At 32.2% G+C, this 21,590-nt stretch overlaps 1 protein-coding gene across 1 annotated transcript in view; it reads left to right on the top strand.

Moving 5' to 3' along the window:
• The window catches only part of Arl6ip6 (ARF like GTPase 6 interacting protein 6), a 35,605-nt gene that overhangs the window by 3,658 nt on the left and 10,357 nt on the right, over nt 1-21,590 (top strand). Inside the window, exon 3 of the mRNA XM_027937935.2 lies at nt 11,009-11,141. Coding sequence (XP_027793736.1) covers nt 11,009-11,141 — 133 coding nt within the window. The remainder of the gene's footprint in view (nt 1-11,008; nt 11,142-21,590) is intronic.

Genomic DNA, 21,590 nt, shown 5'->3' with positions numbered 1-21,590 from the left:
TCACATTGACACAAAGTATAGTCAACCTGGTTTTGCAGAACAATCAACTTTTTTCTTCAAATTACAAGGTTTACTAGATATCACGTGGAAATGTTTATCTGTAGCATTCTCAATTCTTGCATGAGAAAAATGTACTTTTTACTCATTTCATCAATATATGTTGTTTGTTCTTTGGAAAACAGTTAAGATTATTAGACTTTTCGTAGCATGTATTGATGTGTCATCTCTTGAGAGAGTAGAAACAGAATTTTATGAACTTGGCATGGACTCTGACTTACTGTTGTTTAAAAGTTGGCCCGATTTTGCATTTATGAACAGAATGAGTAGCAGTTGTCATCTGAAGTAATAACTTGCTTAATATCAAAAGGAATGTGATGGTATTTTTTTGTAATTATTGCCTTGCCTCCTTTTCTACTTCCAGTTAGATAATTTCATATGGCTTTTAGGTATGCCTGATAGGTAGTTAATTCTATGCTAGCAAATAGGAAGATCAGTATCTTAAAGTCTTTACTGATGACATGAATTCACTATTCACTATTCAGGAATGAGCAAAACTGCTGTTTTTATGGCAGAAAACTAAGCAACAACTCTGCCAAGATGAAGGTCCTTATTTTGAGCCAATGATCAAGTGGAGAATATAGTCAACCTCATTTGATAGGCTAATGCAATGAGACTCCTGGTGATTAGTTTTAAAGTAAGCATAATTATATTTATAGCAAATATGTATATTATAGCATATGGCTAGAGAATAGTTAAAAATCTGTTTCAGAGAAGCAGTGCCAAGATGATTAAGCTCTGATAAGGTTGGGATGATTGTATTGTTATTCTATGATGAAATTCTCTACTATTTAACCTCTTTACCGAATGTTTTGAATTGACATTCAAAAACAGTTAAAATTGTGCTTGAAACATTGGCTAGATGGAAAGATAGGCCAGTCATTCTCTCAAACTTTGACTTCTCTCCAAATCAGCACTGCATTGATTAATTTAGATAGCAAGAAAGATTGCCTCATTATCTTCTTTCTGAGGAAATGCCTGTGAAATTATATCCTGGCCCTTTTTACAGTTGCTATGAAAGTTTTCACATGAAGAAAGTTATTGAAATTATCCATTAGACTAAAATAAAATTGGCAATGTAGCCTTGTATCATATGGTAATGATCTCATTTTATTTTCTTATATTTGTTTTGCCCTGTTTACTAAAAACCTCATAGCTATATAGATGATTGGTTGTTTTATGGTATTGTCTACTGGTTTGGGGCATAATTATTGTTGTTTATACCTGTTTATTTATTAATATTTCGATGTCTCATGTTTAATTTTGTTGCAAACTGCCTCAGTTCTTCATTTGAAACTAGATTGATTTTTAGAAAAAATAAAAATAAATAATGGAGCACTGTAAGTAGTCTACCATAAGAGTTCTCTTACTGGATAGATTGATAAAACATTTTATACTGCAGATTTTTGTTTTTCGTAAATTGAAATTTAATCCAGTCTAAGGTTGGCATAATAATAAGCAGATTGTAGCAGTAATTCTTATTTTGGTATGAGCTAAGAATCTCCTGGGGACTCAGGATATAGCTCAGTGGAAGAGCAGTCACCTAGCACTCGTGAGGCCCTGGGTTCTATTGCCAGCACCACAAAAAAATAAAAATGAAAATCTACCTCTATATAAAATCTACCTGATTTTGATTCAGCCCAAGATTATTCATAGTCAAAGTACTATAATTTGAGAAATACTTTTGAAAGCCTTGAACTTGTTTTTTAAATTTTAAGTGATTCTGATGCAGGTAGTCAAAGTACCATAGTTTGAGAAAATTTTTTGAAAGCCTAGATCTCTTTTTTTTTAATACCTTTATTTTATTTATTTATTTATTTTAATGTGATGCTGAGGATAGAACCCCAGGTCTTGCATGTGCTAGGCAAGCACTCTACCGCTGAGCTACAGCCCCAGGCCCTTGGATCTCATTTTTAAAAATGCTTTTAAGGGTAATGAAAATCATTGAGAGGTGACTAATAAACAAGAAACAATGTAAACCCAAATGTCTGTTAAGAAACCTAACTTCTAAAGGAGCTGGCACCCTGCTTTTGTCATCTTTGTTTACTGGAAAGAATTCTTCATGGGAAGCCCTGTATAGTCCTTAATTAAAAAAAAAAAAAAGAGGTTTGTGAAGACGAAAAGTTTCAGAGTATTGGGGGAGTTAATTGATCCTATTAGCTAAGAGGATTAGTCTCTAATAGTGTGCGTCTTTACTAGTGAGATAATTGGGGGGTGTGATTGATAAAATGAACTAGTTTGAAGTTCATGACCCTTGATGTTCCCTGGATGGCATTGAAATTATACTACGGGATTTTTGCTCTTCATTTATAATTGTCTTTCAAACCATTTTGTACTATAAGCCAAACTTTTCAGGGAGATTAATGAAACCAAATTTGTTTATTTAGTTAAAATTACATTCCAGTTTGGTCACTATGACACATGCCAGTAATCCTAGCTACTTGGAAGGCTAGGAGGTAGGAGTAATGTAAATTTGAAGTTAGCCTGAACAATTTAGTTAGACTCTGTCTCAAAGTAAAACTTAAAAAGGGAGAGAGGCAGAGCAAAACAGTACTTACCGACCCCGTTCCAGTCATTCCTCTTTTAGGACTATTCTTAGGCCGATTAGGCCATTATTGCATAAATCCCATGTAATACAAAGTTGTTTAGTTTTTGCACATTGGCTTTTGCATTTGTAACAATTTCCCCAAGTTTTATCACATTTCACAAACTTAGTCCTAATCCCAACACTGCATTTTTTTTCCTTCAGTCTTAATATTACCCAGGATTAATAGATGACCTTAAATACATAGGGAAAATAGAATTGCCTTTAGCAGAAAATACTAATCTAAGACTATTGCTAATAAATTATATGTAGGGCACTTTTTTATATGCATGTCAAATCATGCAATATAGAAATTTTAATAAGACCTTATGGAATGCCTTCAGTGTCTTCAGAAGCTCCATGGTGAAAACAAACAAGCAGGAAAAAGAAGAAAATGAAAAGCAGCAGCTTTTGGGCTGTGTGTGATGGCACAGGCTTGTAGTCCAGGGAGGCTGAAGTGGGAAGATTGTTTAAGCTATGAATTTGTGATCAGGCTGAGCAATATAGGGTGACCCCTTTCTCAAAACAAGCAAAAAAACAGTCCTGGGGATATAAGCTCAATGGCAGAGTGCTTATCCTAACGTGCATGAGATCCTGGGCTCAGTTCCTACCAAAAACATACATACCAGCAACATGATATCTTTGGGTCCTTATCAATCTTAATATCTGCTAGTTAACATTAATTCTCTTTTGTGACTAGGACCAGACTTGTAGAATCTTGCAGCATAAGGGCTATTCTTGTTTTTTGAGCCACCCATTTGATTCTTACAGTTGAAAAGTTTCCAGGTTTCTGCACACCTACAGAGAAGAAATGACTGACCCATGCTGATTTCAAAGATGAAACTAGATTGCTTGAAGATTTTCTCACCTGTTTCTTCTTCAAAGCCTTGGGACTCTTATCATCGTGACGTCATAATAAAACATTAGTAATGTTAAAAATTTCCAAAAGAAAGCAAGTATTGAAGTTGTCCTATTCTTAAAAAGATATGTGTTCAAAAAATAACTCAGTTTTTTCACTACAGTGAAAAATCATTGAAGCCTTGAAGTTTTTTTAACCTGTGTATGAACCTTTTAACTTGAGCCCACAATCTACAAATATATTACTCTATTCAGAGTTTATTGAAACAGTCGTACCTATTGATTTATATATTGTCTATGGCTGCTTTTACTTTACAACAGCAGACTTGAGAAATCATGACAGAAACCTTATGGCTCTGAAAGCTTATATATACATACACACACAGATATATGAAAATTGCTCACATCCACTTAGTTATTCAACAAGAAGAACACAAACCACATCTTTTTGCTAAAAGGATGTATGTTGGTGTTTTTTATTTTTACTTTTTCATCTTTTATGATGCTTGGTGCCATAATGACAGATGCTAACAGCAGTCAGGTATGGATGCAATGATGATTAGAAAGGGAAAAAATATTGAATTGATTATTTGAATCATGAATCTGAAAATGAAAATGCTTTGCAAATTATGAAACAAAGTAGTTTTATTTCTTTACCAAAACAATGTTATTAAAAAGTTTAAAAATTTGTTCAAACATTAATTTGATGATGTAAGTGCAATAAAATAAAGGCAGAAGTTATGATAAGCTACAACCAATTTGATATCTGTCTGAAATATGAAATCAGTATTTACAAGATGGATATGTTCCCAGCATGTGTGAGGTTAAAAGCAGTTATATGCACTCAGAGAACATGTCCACTCAAGGTGTACTTAATTTCAAAATCAGGGAAATGGAGCCCGCTGTGGTGGCCTGTACCTATTATCCCAGTGACTCAGAAGGGTAAGACAGGAGGGTTGCAAGTTGAAGTCCGGCCATAGCGATTTAGTGAGATCGTTCTCAAAATAAATAAAAAGTAGTGATGTGCATCTGGGTTCAGTCCCCCAGTACTACTACTGATGGCAGGTATAAGTTACATGAAGGATATGTAAATAGTTGGATAGCGATATAGGATGATCTGAGGTTTTGTTTTTTAGTCCTTTCTACCTCTATATAATATGTGCAATTTAATGTCTCCACATCTGATTTCATAAAACTTTCCTTCATCCCTGTAAGCCTAAAACTGCTGAACAGGATGAAAATATTTAGAACATATAACAGTCTTTTATTAGAAAATAAAAATAATTTAGAAAGTTGCTAGCCTGTTTTTTTTTAAAAAGTAACTATAACCTGAAACCAAAATAATATTTTGAAAAATTTGAGCCAAGCCAAAATACATTCTTAGAAAAATATAAAATTCCAGTTAAGGAATTTGGATAGAAAATCTCCACCCTCTTCTTTCTTTGCCTTAGGTAAGTCCAGTAGGTTTCAGTTGGTGGGAATTGAGCTATAGAGAAGGAAAGAAGTTTTTCCCCTGGAAATTTGTACTATATCCTTGTTTACTGCGCTGATGCACAAGAATGTTACTTGCAACATTTTTTTTTTTAATAATGAAAAAAATGAAATAATAAAAACATGCAGTGGAACTATGGCTGTGTGTACTAATAGGAAAGATCTCCATCACCAGACAAGGTGGTGCACGCCTCTAACCCCAGAGGCTTGGGAGGCTGAGGAAGGAGGATCATGGGTTCAAAGCCAGCCTCAGCAACAGTGAGGTGCTAAGCAACTCAGTGAGACTCTGTCTGTAAATAAAATACAGAATAGGGCTGGGGATGTGGCTCAGTGTTTGAATGCCCTCTGAGTTCAATCCCCTGGTACTCCCCACCCCCCAACAACAACAACAAAAAGATCTCCATCATAGAATATTAGATTTACAAAAAGCAAAGTGAAGAACAATCTTTTTTTCTGGCAAAAATTATATTTGTGAAAAATATGCTGAGAAAATACATAAATATAAATAGCTCAATATGTCTACCTCCTCTACCTTGATATCTGTAATTTTTTTAATGATTTTTTTAAAGAGAGAGAGAGAATTTTTAATATTTATTTTTTTAGTTTTCGGCGGACACAATATCTTTGTTTGTATGTGGTGCTAAGGATTGAACCCGGGCCGCATGCATGCCAGGCAAGCGCGCTACTGCTTGAGCCACATCCCCAGCCCCTTTTTTTTTTTTTTTTAATATTTATTTTTTAGTTATCGGCGGACAGATATCTGTAATTTTTGAAAGAAGACACAACAAGCTCTTAGCTGATTGCTTTTAAGAGTAGAATTAGTGTATTTGGGAAGATACACTTTCACTTCATTTTATATGCATTCAATTTTCATATCCTTAATTCTTAGTAAAGTTGGTTTATGAAACAAAAAGTTTTAAAATTTTTAGCTTGAGGATTCTGGACATAGTGAGTTGTAACAAATTTGATTATATTGAGTTAACTTCTGTGGCTTTTTTCTTTTACTCATAAACGAGTAGAGTAATTTTTCTGAATCTTAATAAGCACAGTATCACAATGTACTCTTTAGCCCTATTATTGTGACATGACTTTGTTAATTCATAATGAATATAAAATAATATGTCCAATTATAGTCATCACTTGGATTGCACAATAGAAGTAACCATTTCAGAAAAACTCAAGAACATTCTTATTAAATTTAGACAGGTACCCTACTAAAACACCTGAATGAAAAAGTTTGGCTTTAGAAAGCCTCATGTTTTGTTATTTTTAAATGTTATTTTGTATGTTTCCTCATTTTTTCCCCTTAGGAATCTAGAAGTTTCATTATTTCATAGCCGCCCCAAACACAAATACTTGATTTTTATTTTAATTACCATCTTTGTTGTTTGCTACTTTACATGTTATGTTAAACTTTTTCTCCCCTTTCTAGAGATGTTTATCTAAGCAGTAGTAAACAATAGCTATTTGGTAATATAGCCACCCATAAACTGTAATTGTATGCTGATTTTGTAATTTGTTTAAATCTAACTGGGATAGCAAGAAATTTATAAATACCATAGCCTTTACTAAGTTTCTGTCTGTCCAATCCCAGTTGAATTAAGGTTCTAATGGGTAGTACTGTGTTAGAATTTTGGGACGAATATACATTCTAATGCTAAAGAAATTTGCTAAAGTGACATATCGTTGAATGTCTTTCATTTTGGCCTTTCACATGTAGCACTTGCAGCCAAAGCCTACTCTTTCTGTGTCCCACTAAGGGCAGAGGTACCTATAGACTGGCCTCTGGGCCCACCTATGAAGATATATACAGCTACATTCCATATATGATGGATGGTTTCTTGTAGATGGCTTTGCCAGGAAGCCTCAGCTGCACTAACCTTCCCTAACCTCTGTATACACACATAAGTGCAAACATAAAACATGCTTTATTCAAACCAGGGACATTTCCTCCCCTCACTTCATTTCTTTCAGTTCCAAACAGACTTTCATGTATACGGAATCTGTTCATTATCTTTGCTGTCTATCCAAGCTGTTTTGTTTACCTTCCTACCCCTGATTATGTTTGTATGATCATTTTTGTAATAATGTTGCAACATAAAAACCAAAGAGATACTAGGGTTACTTCTCCTTTCTGCTTTGCTACATCCCTCTTTTGAAGGCATTGAAAGTGCAACTTATTATCTCTGCAAAGGACCAGGAGAATGAGGAAGGAAGCTATCAGGAGAAAACATTTAGGTTAATCTTTCAAAAATACTTCACCACACATTTTGTTGAAGGTCAGTCTCAGTTCCTGGGTTTCACGTGGTTTGTAAACAAAACAATGCATGTATTTCTTGCCTGCATTTTGCTTAAAGGCTTTGGTGGATCAGTTTTGTGTATTCAGGAAGTTTGATAATTCTGAAGACATCCTTTAGTGTTGTCAACTTTTCCTTTCGTCTCTGTACTCAGGAAACATTGTTGGTCATACACTTTAGTAATGGTAGCTTAGTAAACTGAAGGCAGTTTGAATATGATTCCACATAGATAAGGGTACAACTTCCCTGTCCCTCCACATTCAAGGACTATCTTACTGGAAATTTGGTGTAATTTTACTTTTCTGTTTACTTTTTGATGTAAATTATGTCAAAGATTTGACAGTAATGTGATCAAAATTCAAAAATATGAATAACAGTAAATATTGGTGAAGATGTGGGGAGAAAGGTACTCTAATACACTGTTGATGGGACTGCAAATTGGTCTAACCACTAAAGAAAGCAATATGGAGATTGCTTAGAAAACTAGGAATAGAATTCCCGTTTGACCCAGTTATCCCACTCTAGGTCTATACCCAAAGGAGTTAAAAACAGCATACTAGAATGCAGCCACATCAATGTTTATAGTAGCTCAACTCACAATAGCCAAGTTATGGAAACAAGCAAGGTGTCCTTCAATGGATGAATGGATAAAGAAAATGTGATACATATATACCATGGAATATTACTCAGCCAAGAATGAAATAATGGTATTTGCTGGTAAATGTATGGGACTGGAGGCTATCCTGCTAAGTGAAATAAGCTAGTCTCAGAAAACCAAATTCTGATTGTTCTCTGATTTGTGGTTGCTAACCCCAAACAAGGGAGTTTGGAGAAGGGAATAGAAGAAATCCACTGTATTAGACAAAGGCAAATGAAGGGAGGTGGGGGAGGAAATAGGAATGACAGTAGAATTAATTGGATATAACTTTCCTAGCCTTGTATTTGAATACATGGCCAGAGTAACTCCACATTATATACAACCACAAGAGTGGCATCCTAAATAAAATGTTATAGTCTATGTACATATAATATGTACATATAATTTGCCAAAATACATTTTACTGTCATTCTACTAAAAAGAACATAAAAAAATGATAAACCCTTGTCTGCAGTTTTCTTTCTGTGGTTTTAGGTATCTGTGATCAAAAGAGTTGAAAAATATTAAATGGAAATTTCCAGAAATCAAAATTTATAAGTTATAAATTGCATATTGGTTCAAATATTGTGTGATTCTGTGCCATTCTTACTTAGGACATGAATCATTTCTTTGTCCAGCACATTCACACTGTGTTACTGCCCCTTTATCACTACTTAGTGTTGTTATCAGCTGGTCAAAATAATTGTTGACATTTTTCAGGGTTTGTGTCCAGGTGATACACAAGAGAGGCCATAATTTTCACATAACTTATTACAATACGATATTCTAATTGTTCTAATTTACTAGTTATTAATATCTTACTGGGCCTAATTTCTAAATTAAGCTTTATCACATATATATAGGAAAAAGCAGTATATGTAGGTTCTACAGTTTCAGGCATTTGCTGAGGGACCAACTGAACCTGCATTGCTGAATATCTAGATTGTTTTCAGTCATTATTATAAGTAATGATACAAAGAATAATTTTGTGCATTTTTTTATGCAAGAGTGTATATGTAGGACAGTTATCTAGAAGTAGAATTCTGGATGAAATGATATATACATGGTGTCGTTTTAATAAATACACTACCAAATTGCTCTCCATAGAGATTTACCAGTTTAATTCCTCTAGCAGCAATGCATATCAGAGTTTTTAATTTTTGCCAGATGATAATTATGAAAAATGATACCCAATTTTCCGATGATTGATACTAAATTGACTCTTTTTTTATGTTCAGTATCACTTAAGTTCCTTTTCTATGGTCATATTCTTAGCTCATTTTTATATTGGAATCTTAGATTGCTGGTCTTTTTCTTACTGGTTTCTAGGAATTCTCTCATCGAAAAATTTTCCTTCATGCTGTAAGTTACAAATATGTATTGTATTTAAAACATTTGCCGCTTTGAGGTTTTTGCCATACATATTTAATTGTCTCTTTGTGTATACATGTAAATAGTGGAATATATGGATTTTAAAAATTAGACCTTTTTCTGTCAAAGGCATGACTTTTCTGATGATTCTTTTCATACCTTTCTATTTAGGGAAGAAAAAGCATAATTCATAATAATGTGTTAAAACACATTAGTGTGTTTTAGAATTTAGCATGGGACATGGATCCAACTGTTTTTTTTTTTTCCCCCCCTTTTTCTAGGTGGTTACCACCACATTGAATTAATAGTTTTGGGGTTTTTTTTTTTTTTTTGGTGCTAAGGATTGAACCCAAGGCCTTATATATGCTAGCTCTACAACTACCACCTTCTCAGACTCTAATAATGTTTTTTAAAACATAATCTCTTTGGCCCTTTTTCTAGATTTTGTATTCTGCTCCATTCTTTTGTTTATTCATATGCCAGTACAACTATTTTAAATATTTGAGGTCCTACAGTATGTTTCAATATCTGGTAGAATTTGGTTCCGTTTGACTATTACTGTTGATCATCTTAAAAACTTTAAGATTAGCATTTTTTCTTCCAAGAAAAAGTTAATGTTTTCAGTCTGAATTTTGTTGTTCTCTCTTAACATCTTGTTTGTTCAAAAACAGTTATCACAATCTATAATTATCTGTTATCTTTCTCCCTACTAGAATTATTCCATGAAGACAGTGATGTTTCGTGTTTCATTTATCACTTTATCCCTATCTCATAACATAGTAATGAACACATAATAGCCCTTGTATATATTTTGTGGAGTAGATGAACAAGTAAATTAATTTATGAAGGAATTTTGAAAACTTGACATGCAAATAAAGCTGTACAGCTAATAAAGGGAGGTGGCCACTGACTGTGGACTTAAGATTCTCAACAAGAACAGATCATTGCCCTTTTAATACCCTTAACGGGTTATGAATAGTATGTAAAAAAAAAAAGTATGTAAAAAAAAAACTTTATTAGTATGTCTTGTCACTTTTTTTATACTTCATATTCTATTTCTCAATCCTTACTCCTTTCCTTGAGTTTACTGTAATACCATGCTTTTGACTTGATTTCTATGGGGTGAGGGAATACTGTTCTCAAATCGACTGCAAATAAACTGTTGTCTGTTATAAACTATTATTACAACTCATTGGTAAACTGGGAGTCAACCTTTGTTTGCATATTGAGCAAGGCTGAAGAATCGTAAGGTTTATGATTTTTATAGGAAAAGTTTGAGAAAGAGGTACTCCAAAATTGATTCATATGTCAGAAGTATCTGTTGTAGAATGAATCACTTAGTACTGATTAATAAAACATAGCAAGCTATGATTCATGAAGTTAATTGAAATATGTCAAGACATCTTAGGAGTGAAATGTTTTAATCATTTTTCCTATAGTCAAATTTTAAAAATGAAAGTATTATATTAAGTTGAATTTGTTCCTCTATATAGTAAATTTAATTAAATATAATGATGTGACTTTTAATTGTTTTAATAACTTCTACTTCTGGTTTAGTTTTTATTAAGGTCAATCTCTTATTATAATATTTGTTACACTTAATCAAAGACCAGAAATACATATGATCTTCTGAACATGAAGACACTTGTTTAATTAAAATTGTTATAGTGTTAATAATTTTAAGTTTCCTGCTCTCTCTTCCTTCCCATAAAGGATTCTGGACTCTACTTATAATATCCCTAATTGCTGGATTCTCCTGTTGCAGCTTTTCTTGGACAGTTACATATTTTGATTCTTTTGAACCAGGAATGTTTCCTCCTACTCCTCTTTCACCTGCCAGGTTCAAGTAAGTATTCCTAGGTTTTTTGTTGTTGTTGTTGTCTTTTAATCCATTCAAATTTTGTTAAAAATACTAAACTAGGTATGTTGAGACTCTAGTCTTTGTGAATTATAAATCACACACATTTTTCAGCTTGGGGGCTTACCTGTTAGATAAATAAAGAATATTTTAAATGCCATATCTAGATAATGCAGTTTTAAAAAATTAAATCCAAGGAATTATCTAAGAACTGGGGGGACTTTGGTAGATATTTGTATCTCTTGGATAGAATTTTATTAGAAATAATTTATGAAGTCAAAATAAATGTCAACAATTTGAATGTTTTACTAGATTCACATATAAATGGTCAAACTTAAAACACAAAACTTTTAACAATTGGATTGGAGTTTTCCTCAGGATTTAAACTTTGTGTAATAATTCAGAAACAGGCATCTATGGTACCCAGTTTATAGTTCTAGACCAAATTGTGTGCTTTTTATAGTGGATTAGTATTAAATTTCTTTGGTCTGTATTTTCTGTGTTTCAGAAAATTTTAGGAAATTCAGTAGACAGTAATTAATCCAGTTTATTCATGCCAGGAAAGCTCTAGTTTTAAATATTAATTCCCAAATAAGACCATCAAACATCTCTAGTTTTTTCTATATGTTGTTATTATAGTTGTTCCTATTGTTATTACTACCAGTTCAAGCCCACCTGTTGAATAGGTTGTAGATATAAGAGCATGCATTTGAGATACTCTGTAAATGTGAAGCGATATTAATGATAGTTATTAATAATCATTGGTATAATTGGTTTTCTTTTTTTAAAATATTTTTTTAGTTGTTGATAGACCTTTATTTAATTTATTTATATGTGGTACTGAGAATCGAACCCAGTGCCTCACACATGCCAGGCAAGTATGCTACTTCTGAGCCACAGCCCAGCACACTTGATTTTCATTATTAGTAAACTTTCATATTTTTCTACCATATAAAACTGTGTTTTGAAAAATTTTGACTTCTTGAAATTTTATGGGAATAGTAGTTTAGGGTTTGTTTGTGTGTATTTTAAATGTCTTAAATCCCTATAAGTAAAAATTATATAATTGCAAATAAATATAAGAGTTATCCCTAATAGTGCCATACAGTTCTTTAGTTTACATGGGTACCATTCAATTGCAAAGTTTATTTTGCTGAAAGATAAAGAGTTCAGTTGAAATTTATATTCTTTGCTGCCTATTGAATTCATTTTATTTTAATAGATTATTTTAATAAGGGTTATGAGTCTCCTATAATAGACTTATAAGTTACCAAAACTCTTAATGTTGTTTTAAGTTCAGCTATTTAGTAGATCTTGCTACCTGGATTTCAGAAAGCATTTTTCACTCAGAGTGATTAAAAAACTCCAGTGTTTAAGAAATTCATATCCACCAAGACTTGATAACTTTATTCACTGTGTTTAATCCTTCACCAACCAATTCTTGCATTTCAAATGTCATTGGAACAGTTCTTTGCCCTCTCAATGTTTTTGCTGTATTTATGGTTTGGGCCAGTATATTTGACTCATTGGTCTTCCATCCTCCAAGCTTTTACTCTTGTTTGCCCTGTGTACTGCTATTTAAATACACACACACACACACACACACACACACACACATACACACACACACACTTGTTTGCCCTGTGTACTGCTATTTAAATACATACACGCACGTACGTACATACACACACCCAGATCTGTCACAGCTCTCTCATTTTAAGTCTTCACTGACTTTCATGTTGGCTTTAATATAAAATTCAACTCCTAGGTATAGCATATCAATCCTTTCCTAAATGACCCTGCCCTACATTTCCAACTTCATATTCACTTATTTCCCCTGTGCACCCTGTACTTAGTGACATATCTGTTTACCTTTGCATCTCCCAAATAAACTGTGTACTTTTGAGATGTTGTGACTTTGCTCTTGCTGTTCTCTTTCCCTGGAATATAATTTTTGCCTCTCAGCTTCTCTTTCACCACCACTGTAATTCATATGCCTGATAAATATTAGTGGTTTTGGAGGTTAGAGAAAATTATTTTGGTACTTTCTTAAAGATCTGTCATTAACTATTGGTATTTAATTTTTAAATTTTTTGTTTTTACATTTTTACTACTTAATAACCAGTAATAAAAGGCCTCTGTTTTCAGTGTGTTTATTAGTCATTTAATTTTAATATAAGATAGTATCAGATCACAGCCTTAGATTATGTACTTGTTAGTATAGCCCTAAAAAGTTTTAAAATATACACACAAAATAATATTTTAATGTTTATTATTTTTTTATGTAAAAATGAATACAAATGTAAGCAAAATACAAAATATATTACTTGTATTTTATACAAATATAGTTTGTATAGGTGTATGTGCACCCACAAAAATAGAAATGAAATTGTTTGATACTGAAAACACTGCCCTCTAGTGTTTGTGGAAAATAACGCAACTACTTCAGAAATGTCAGAATAAGTATATATTCTCTTTGTCACCAGTAGAGTGAGTCCTTGTTCAGGGAAATAATCTCTCTCGTAAAAGCTGAAATCTTGACTTTATTTTCTCAGAAATCAGATTTTTGCATTTCATTAATATTCAATATCATATTTTTGTAAGAATATAACAAGCTATGTATTATCTTATTGTCTAAAATAAATGATGCTTTTTTCCTGCTTATATAATTCTGGTTTCTATTGAAAACTCAGAAGAAAAAAATCAGTGTAAATATCCAATAATTAAGGACAGTTATTATCATAATTTTATGTTATATCTTTCCATTTTCATGCTTGTTTTAAAAATTGAAATTGGATCATATTGATATATCATTTAGTAAGACAGTTTAAAAAGTATGTCTTATTGGTTTATTAAAATATTAATTTTTGGTTATCTTTTGTAGACTAAAGTATGTGTACTTTAAAAAAAGAAAGAAAGACTAATTCTGGGAGAAAAAATCAAGTAGACCACATTTACTATGGTTGTTAGTTATGTTATCCTGAAACATAAACTCCTCAGGAGAAGCAAAAATAACACATTGATATTTACTAAATATTACTGAAGAACTTAAGTTGTCAATTTGGATTGTTAATTTATTAGAAAAGACTGAGATTAGAAATCCTCTTTTATATTCATTTAATTTTTTCATGTTTTATTCTGTATTTATTAACTGTACCTTAGAAACTTTCACTTTTACCAAAGAATGAAACCTTAAGGAAATATAAACTAGTTACAGAAAGGAGTATTTTCAGACACATACTTAATGGACTTTGACAGACATATATTTCAGAAGGATGGTTCCATGCATTTGTACACTTTGCTGAGTTTAAAAGATATTACAGTGTCACATATTTGAACTTTTCTATTAGTCAAACATCAATTTTTTTGTATATTGGGTATAATATACCTCTAAATTATGTATAGGGCTTTGTTTTAGTTGTTACTGAATATCTGTTTGTAATGTTAAAAGAGAAAAAGTAAGTTTACATTCTTTGCAGTATCTAAATAGATTACATTAGGTTGTAATTCCTACCCTCTTTTTTTTTTTTCCCCCTCTACTATCTGGTCAATATCTTCAGTTCAGTTCTCCAATTTTCCTTCTTCATTTATTGGGGTTGTCAGTGGTTTCCAAACAGGCATAATCATCATTCCACATTATAATTATCTGGTTTTCTTAAGAGTGTCTATTTGCATGTATATAACTAGCCATGTAGAAAATAATGCATACAAAGAGAACCCAGAGCTATAAGTAATCTTGGGTATCATTCTTTGAAGGGCCAGTGTCAGGACTAGAAAGTTATCCTCTGGGGAAGAGTTAGATACAAAATGTGCCTTGAGGCTGCATTTTCCCTATTGAACACATTTTTTAAAGTAAAATTTTGGAAGTTTTAGTTGGAAAGGTCTTAGAAATGGAAACAAAGGTATAGGAGTGGAAAGATCTTAGGAGCTTCCATTAAAGGTGAGGGGGAACCAAGTTCTTCCTAAGCCACTCATAGATGTTATCATTAGTTTATTTCTACCAATTTTTAACATATGAAGAAACTGAGTCCCAGGAGTTGAAGTAGCTTACATAAAGTCAAATCTTAAAAGTCAAGTCTTCTGTGCAATTACTTGCATACAAGCTAGCTGGTACCTGACTAGATATTTATTGTTATGTTTGCAATAACCCATCTTTGCATTATGAAATGAATCAATAGAAATTTTACTGAAAAAATAAGAGGCAATGCAAGCTTTTTCTGTGGTAATTTTGTTCCTGCAATGTGGCTAAATCCAGTAAAAGTCTCTCAAAATTTCACATTTTTGTCATCTTCATTTTTTTTTTTCTTCCAGCAATTACCACTATACACTTGCCACTTGAGACTGCACAGGTTTCAGTTTACCTGTGCACAGTGCTCCATCTAGTGGTAAAATTATGTATCTACAGGTTTGTAGTATTAAAAATAAACACCCCATTATTGAAAGTCCTATCCATGGTACAACTATTATATTGTAGTCTAGCAGTAAATTTAGTGGAAAAATTGTAATGTTAAGGGTGGACATATAAAGCACAGTGTTTTTGTAATGTCAAAATATTTAGTTATAGTAATATGAAATAGGTTAATGAATTTTTTACCCTCAGTACTTTTTGTGTAGAGTCGATACATGGAAACACTAATCTAGACACTCTTAAGTAAAGCAGATAAATTAATGAGGTTGCACTGCAGTCAGTAGTGATAATTATGAAAGTCTTAATACAGACATGAAAAAAATGCCCATATTTAAATTAGTCATCAAATTTAGCAGCCTATAATCCTATGACTTTTGGGCTAAGACATTAATTTTGTAGGGTTCCAAAATTAGAGTAACCTGGATTTTCCAAAATAAGCCATTCTTAGTAAGTATAGTTAGTTTATTTATTTTAAATCCAGAGTTAATTGTATAATCTAAACATTCAGAGTAAAGTAGCAAGCACCCCTAGCATTTAGTAATTTCCTTAGTAATTAGCTGAAATCATTGTGAAGCCAGTTACCAGTTACCTGGGAGCTTTTTATGTTACTAAAATAAAACTGTTAAACTATAGATACCCATACAAACTTCCAAGTAGAAAAATGCTTATATTTAACTTTATAAGGATGGGCTAATTCTAGTATGAAAATCGAGTGCTGGTAGAAATTTCAAGTTTCAAGTGCATGCCAAGCAAAGGTTACATAAAAGTAAGATTGCTGATGAATTACGTATTTTTTATTTTTATTCATTTTATTTGTTGTTTTAGTTATACATGGTAGTAGACTGTATTTTGACATATCATACATGGATTATAACTTCCCATTCTTGTGGTTGTACAATAAATATGTGGAGTTACACTGGTCATGCATTCATATGTGAATATAGGAATTCATGCTACTGTCTTTCCCATCCTTACCCCACCACCCTGACTATTGTGAGTCTCAGAGAGAACATTCAGCCTTTAGTTTCTTGGGATTGGCTTATTTCACTGATAGCCTCCAGTTCCATTCATTTACTGCAAGTAATTTCATTCTGCTTTATGTCTGAGTAATATTCTGTTGTGCATATATATGTACCGTGTTTTCTTTATCCATTCATTATTGAAGGGCACCTAGGTTGGTTCCATAGCTTAAGCTATTGTGAGTTGAGGTGCTATGAACATTGATGCCACCACCTCACTATAGTATGCTGATTTTAAGCCTTTTGAGTACATGCCAAGGATAACTGGGTCAAATGGTGGTTCCATTCTAAGTTTTCTGAGGAACCTTCATACTGCTTTTCAAAGTGGTTACACCCTACCAGCAATGTATGAGTGTACCTTTTTCCCCACAATTTATTGTTACTTGTATTCTTGATAATTGCCATTCTGAGTGGAGTGAGATGAAATCTCAGTATATTTTTAATTTGCATTTCTTTAATTGCTAGTGATATTTTGAATCGAATATTTGAATCCAGGACTTAGCTAATTGAATCACTTATTGAGTCTTTCTGAAGCATGGATGAATTGTTTTAGAAAGATAGCCTTTGTACTTCAAATGCATCTTGAGAAATCATATATATGCATTTTTTTAGAATGAGGAAGACATAGTTATGTGTTCATTTCATTAAAAAACAGCTTTAAATTCACTATTTTATATTTTAAAGACATTTAAAATTTGGTATCCAATTTTTAGATGTGTTATTGGTTCTATTTATGGCTTATTTTATATGGGGTTCACAAAGTACAAGGAAACTATAGTTACGCAGTGTTAATGATTTCTAGGAATGTGCTAAGGTTTTGTCTTTTCACAAAAACCTGCTTAAAATACAATTTACATAGAATCAGTTTGGCAATCATCTTGTTCTCCCAACCAAAACTGATATTTTAATACACTTAATTTCAGAAAACACATGCTTTTAATTTAATTTTTATATAATTTGATTAGTTGTATCAGCCTTGTTTTTTAAAATATACATGTATTTCCTTACAATGCTATCTGGAATCTACAAAATAAATTAGAAATGAGAAAGAAAAGAGAACATGTTGATTTGTTTGAATTCCTTTTTCGTAAGTTATTTTATACCCTAACACATGTGATTTACCCGTTTACATGTGTTACTTCCTATGAAGCATTCTGTATGTGATTAGATGCTGAGATATTTGAATTTCCTTGGCTTTTGTGTGTGAATGTGTTTTTGTTTTAACTGCGGTTGTAGTGGGCAGCAAAGAACAGAAAATTCCATGTGAATTTCCTGAAAAAATTAGCACTTAGGATTGGCATTATTATAATAATCTTTTTTTATACAACTTCACTTTTTTTAAAAAAATGTATCATTAGGGTTTCTATCTAACTTCTTGCTCTACACATTGAAGGTTAAGAAGATAGAGAACAGATAAAATAGTAAAAGCATAATAGAAAAGTGTTGTGGATTCTTATCTTGGACAGTAATACAAGCCTGGGAGGTCAAGAAAAGTGGGTGTTTTCGTATTTAAATTAGAAGTTTCTTTTTCAAGCACACTAAATTTAACTTTGAGCACAGTAAATTAACTCTTCCGCTCTTTCATACACATTTTGGAGAGCTGCCACCTTGTTGAATAAGATTCTTTATTGCCATGAACTAATGAAACAGATGTCAGATGGCTAATTGCAGTAGGAGAGAAAAGCTACTGACAAGAGATAGATAGATCATGAACTTGGCTGTAATATTTGAGTATCATGAAGTTTCATTATCTAGGTAGTGTTTGGAGCTACCACTGCAGTGCTATTACTATTAATGAATATTTTGATGGTACTGTGCTGCAGCTTCTGGAAATGAAGGGTTAAAATACATTCATGTCTTAAAATGTTTTATAACTGTTCTGAGTGGAGATATACATAGAAATAACAAAATCTTTCAGGAAAATTGTATTAACTATCCTTGGTTTTTCTTATTTTTGTAACTTGATATAAATATATATCTTTATAGCTATTGAGGGTTTGCTTTGTACCTGTTTAACATTGTGCTTGATATGTTGTTTATGGTGTGTTATTCATAAGGTGTTGAAAAGATATAGGTGTCCACAAGCACAAAATAGTCCTGATGAGAAATACCTGAGAGCACTTAGTGATTTTTTTTTAAACTTGGAACCCTTTCTGTGTATTCAGCAATCTTTGTAGATTATGAGAGGTAGCCTGTTATATTAGAAAGGACTTTGAAGTCCAAAAAGGTAACTTCCAAATCTTGCCTATCCCATAAACTAGTAGAAAGAATTTTGAGCAAGTGAGTCACTGACTAGTATAGGTTTACTAGATAAAGGCAACAGATGTCAGATGCTAAAGCTGGCATGGTAATGGTGCCAGACCCTTTTTTCTTTTCTTTTCTTCAGATTTTTCAAGCTGGAAGTCTGACTATAGCCTAACATGGATTGTCTTTTGTCCTTTTTAGTGTAATTGTTATTATCTTCTTCTACTCTTTTTTTATTCTTTGATACTTAGGTATGCTTTCTTTTCTTAAGTAATGCTGATAATAGATAGTAGTGATTTTTAAACTTTATTCTTGGCAAAATAAAATTTTGGCAGCACTGTTTCAATTACCTCCTTTAAGGAAAAAAATTTTTTTTGACAGACTCATAAAATATTAAGGCCTGGAAATCCCATTTTTCTTATAATTTTTTTGTACTGTTTGCCCTGAATTCCTGACTAAGAATTTTATGTAATCTGGGTCATGGCATCCAGCATTAGTTAGCTGTCCTCAGATTTTCTACTGTATCACATCCACAAGTGAATAAAGTTACATATCTGACATTCTTTGCAACTGAATGCACTGCTACATGGGTAAAATAAACCATAACGTGCAGTTTCATCCAACCAGATATACCTTCATTCACTTCTCTCTTAGGGGTTTCAGGGAATTTTAGGACAATAAGATATTTGAAATATATACATACATATTTCATTTGAAGAATTTTGCTTATCTATAGGATTCTATTGTCCCCATGGGCCATTATGATAGTTAACATTGTGCTGGCAAAGCATAGGATTGGGCCTCAAATTTCATGTTGGTAGAATAAAGACTTCAGTGTATATATGGAAAAATGATTATTACAGAATTAAGACTATTAGTGAATATAGAGTCTATGCAGACCTTCTGGTATAGAAGAGGATGTATGATTAGAGAAGATAGCAGTATCATCTGATGCCTATTGCTTTAACTAGATGGCATTGTCACTAGGAAACAAAATACAATGTTAACAAAAATAAAGTATTTTTTAAAAAGGAGGAAATCTTTCAACTTGAAAATTTGAGTCCTATAATAACATAGCTTACAGGTGTGCAGATTGATGAATCAACTTGTTCTATAAAATGGGGGGTTCTTGAACCCATACTTATTTGTAATGTAAATTAGTACATATAGGGCCAATTGGTGAAAATATTTACCATCATCTCCTATTTACGAATGATGCATTATAGTTTATATGTATATGCATTTATAGTTTTTCTTCACTTATTACATCTTCAAAGTAAATGTTTATCCAGATAATCATTTCTTCAGTTTTATAACACCTGGAAGTCAAGAGCTAGAAGTATAGTGCAGTGGTAGAGCCTAGCATGCATGAGACACAATTTAAACAACAACAAAAAACCCTTGAAGTCAGTATATACCCATATTTTTGATACCTTTGTACTTTAATAGCATTTTGTGTTTCTTAGTAATGAAAATTCCATTGACATTGCTTGAACAATGACTGATTTGAAATTTCTTATTTTTTATAATTATAGACTAAATCCATGATCATTATAAGTCAGCACAGAATAATATAACTGAAAATGAAAGGTTGCAAAATTTCATTTTAAATAACCCTCGAATAACTATTTAACAGTCTAGGGCTATACCTGTAGATTTTAAAAAGCTCATGCAAATCAAAATAGTTCTATTTTTATAAAAGTATGATCATAATATAAGACTTTTTAAACTTTGGGGCTAGCATTTATGGAAATTTTTAAAAATTTTATTTTATTTGTACTTATTTTATGCTGAGTTTATTTCCATGTTATAATTTTTTTTTTTTCCTTTGGGATATCTTTTTATTTTGTGCAACTGGTTTAGGAACAATTTCTTTTTAGTGAGGATCATCTCACTGTAGCAAGGAGAATTCATGTATGAGTTAATCTGACCATGAGCTCTGTAATCTGTAAGTTTGGCAGCACATCTTGGGTACTGTGTTTACCTGGATATGTTCAGTGACCAGAGGACATTGTCAGCATTACTCTGCATTTCTGAGCATGTGTAGCAAAAAATTAGCACTCTTTTTGAGCCATCAATCCTGCATCTAGCCCCACTGTTTGGTTGTAATTTCATGGGTGTTCTTAAAGTAAACATGAAGATTTGAACCTCTTCATTTGTATGATTTTAGGAGATTTTCTAGGTCAAGAGAATAGTGAACTATTTTCACAGATCACCTCAGACTGCTACAGAACAAACTGTGAATTAGTTTTTTAAAACATTACTTTTATTAAATTATTCCTGTGATATTTTCTTAATTCCAGCTTATTTCATTGTGGTATACATCAAAGAATGACTTTTGTAACCTTTAACAGAAAGCTTATGAATACATATATGTACATGGGTGTGGTTTGTGTGTATGTATATTATTTGAAATAATTTACACCTTGATAAATTGTATTCCACCCAGATAAAATCTGGTAAATAATATGATAATTTAGATTTTATTTAGCATTTCATTCTACAAATATTTTGCCATTTTTTCCTAACATGCTACTTTGAAATACAAATACACATATTCATACACAGTTTATCAATAGCCTGTCCTAGCAATGTAAATAGGATAGATAAGAGAGAAGGATGGGAGAAATTTTTCCTTTTCTTTTTTCTTTTTTGTACTTGAGATTAAACCAGGGACACTTAACCACTAAGCCACATTCCCAGCCCTTTTTAATTTTTTTATTTTAAGACAGGGTCTCACTAAGTTGTTTAGGGCCTCACTGAGTT

The sequence above is a fragment of the Marmota flaviventris genome, chromosome 11, assembly GCF_047511675.1.
Source record: "Marmota flaviventris isolate mMarFla1 chromosome 11, mMarFla1.hap1, whole genome shotgun sequence".
Lineage (NCBI taxonomy): Eukaryota > Metazoa > Chordata > Mammalia > Rodentia > Sciuridae > Marmota > Marmota flaviventris.
The sequence above is the reverse complement of the archived record's forward strand: the minus strand, read 5'-3'. Positions and strand labels throughout refer to the sequence as shown.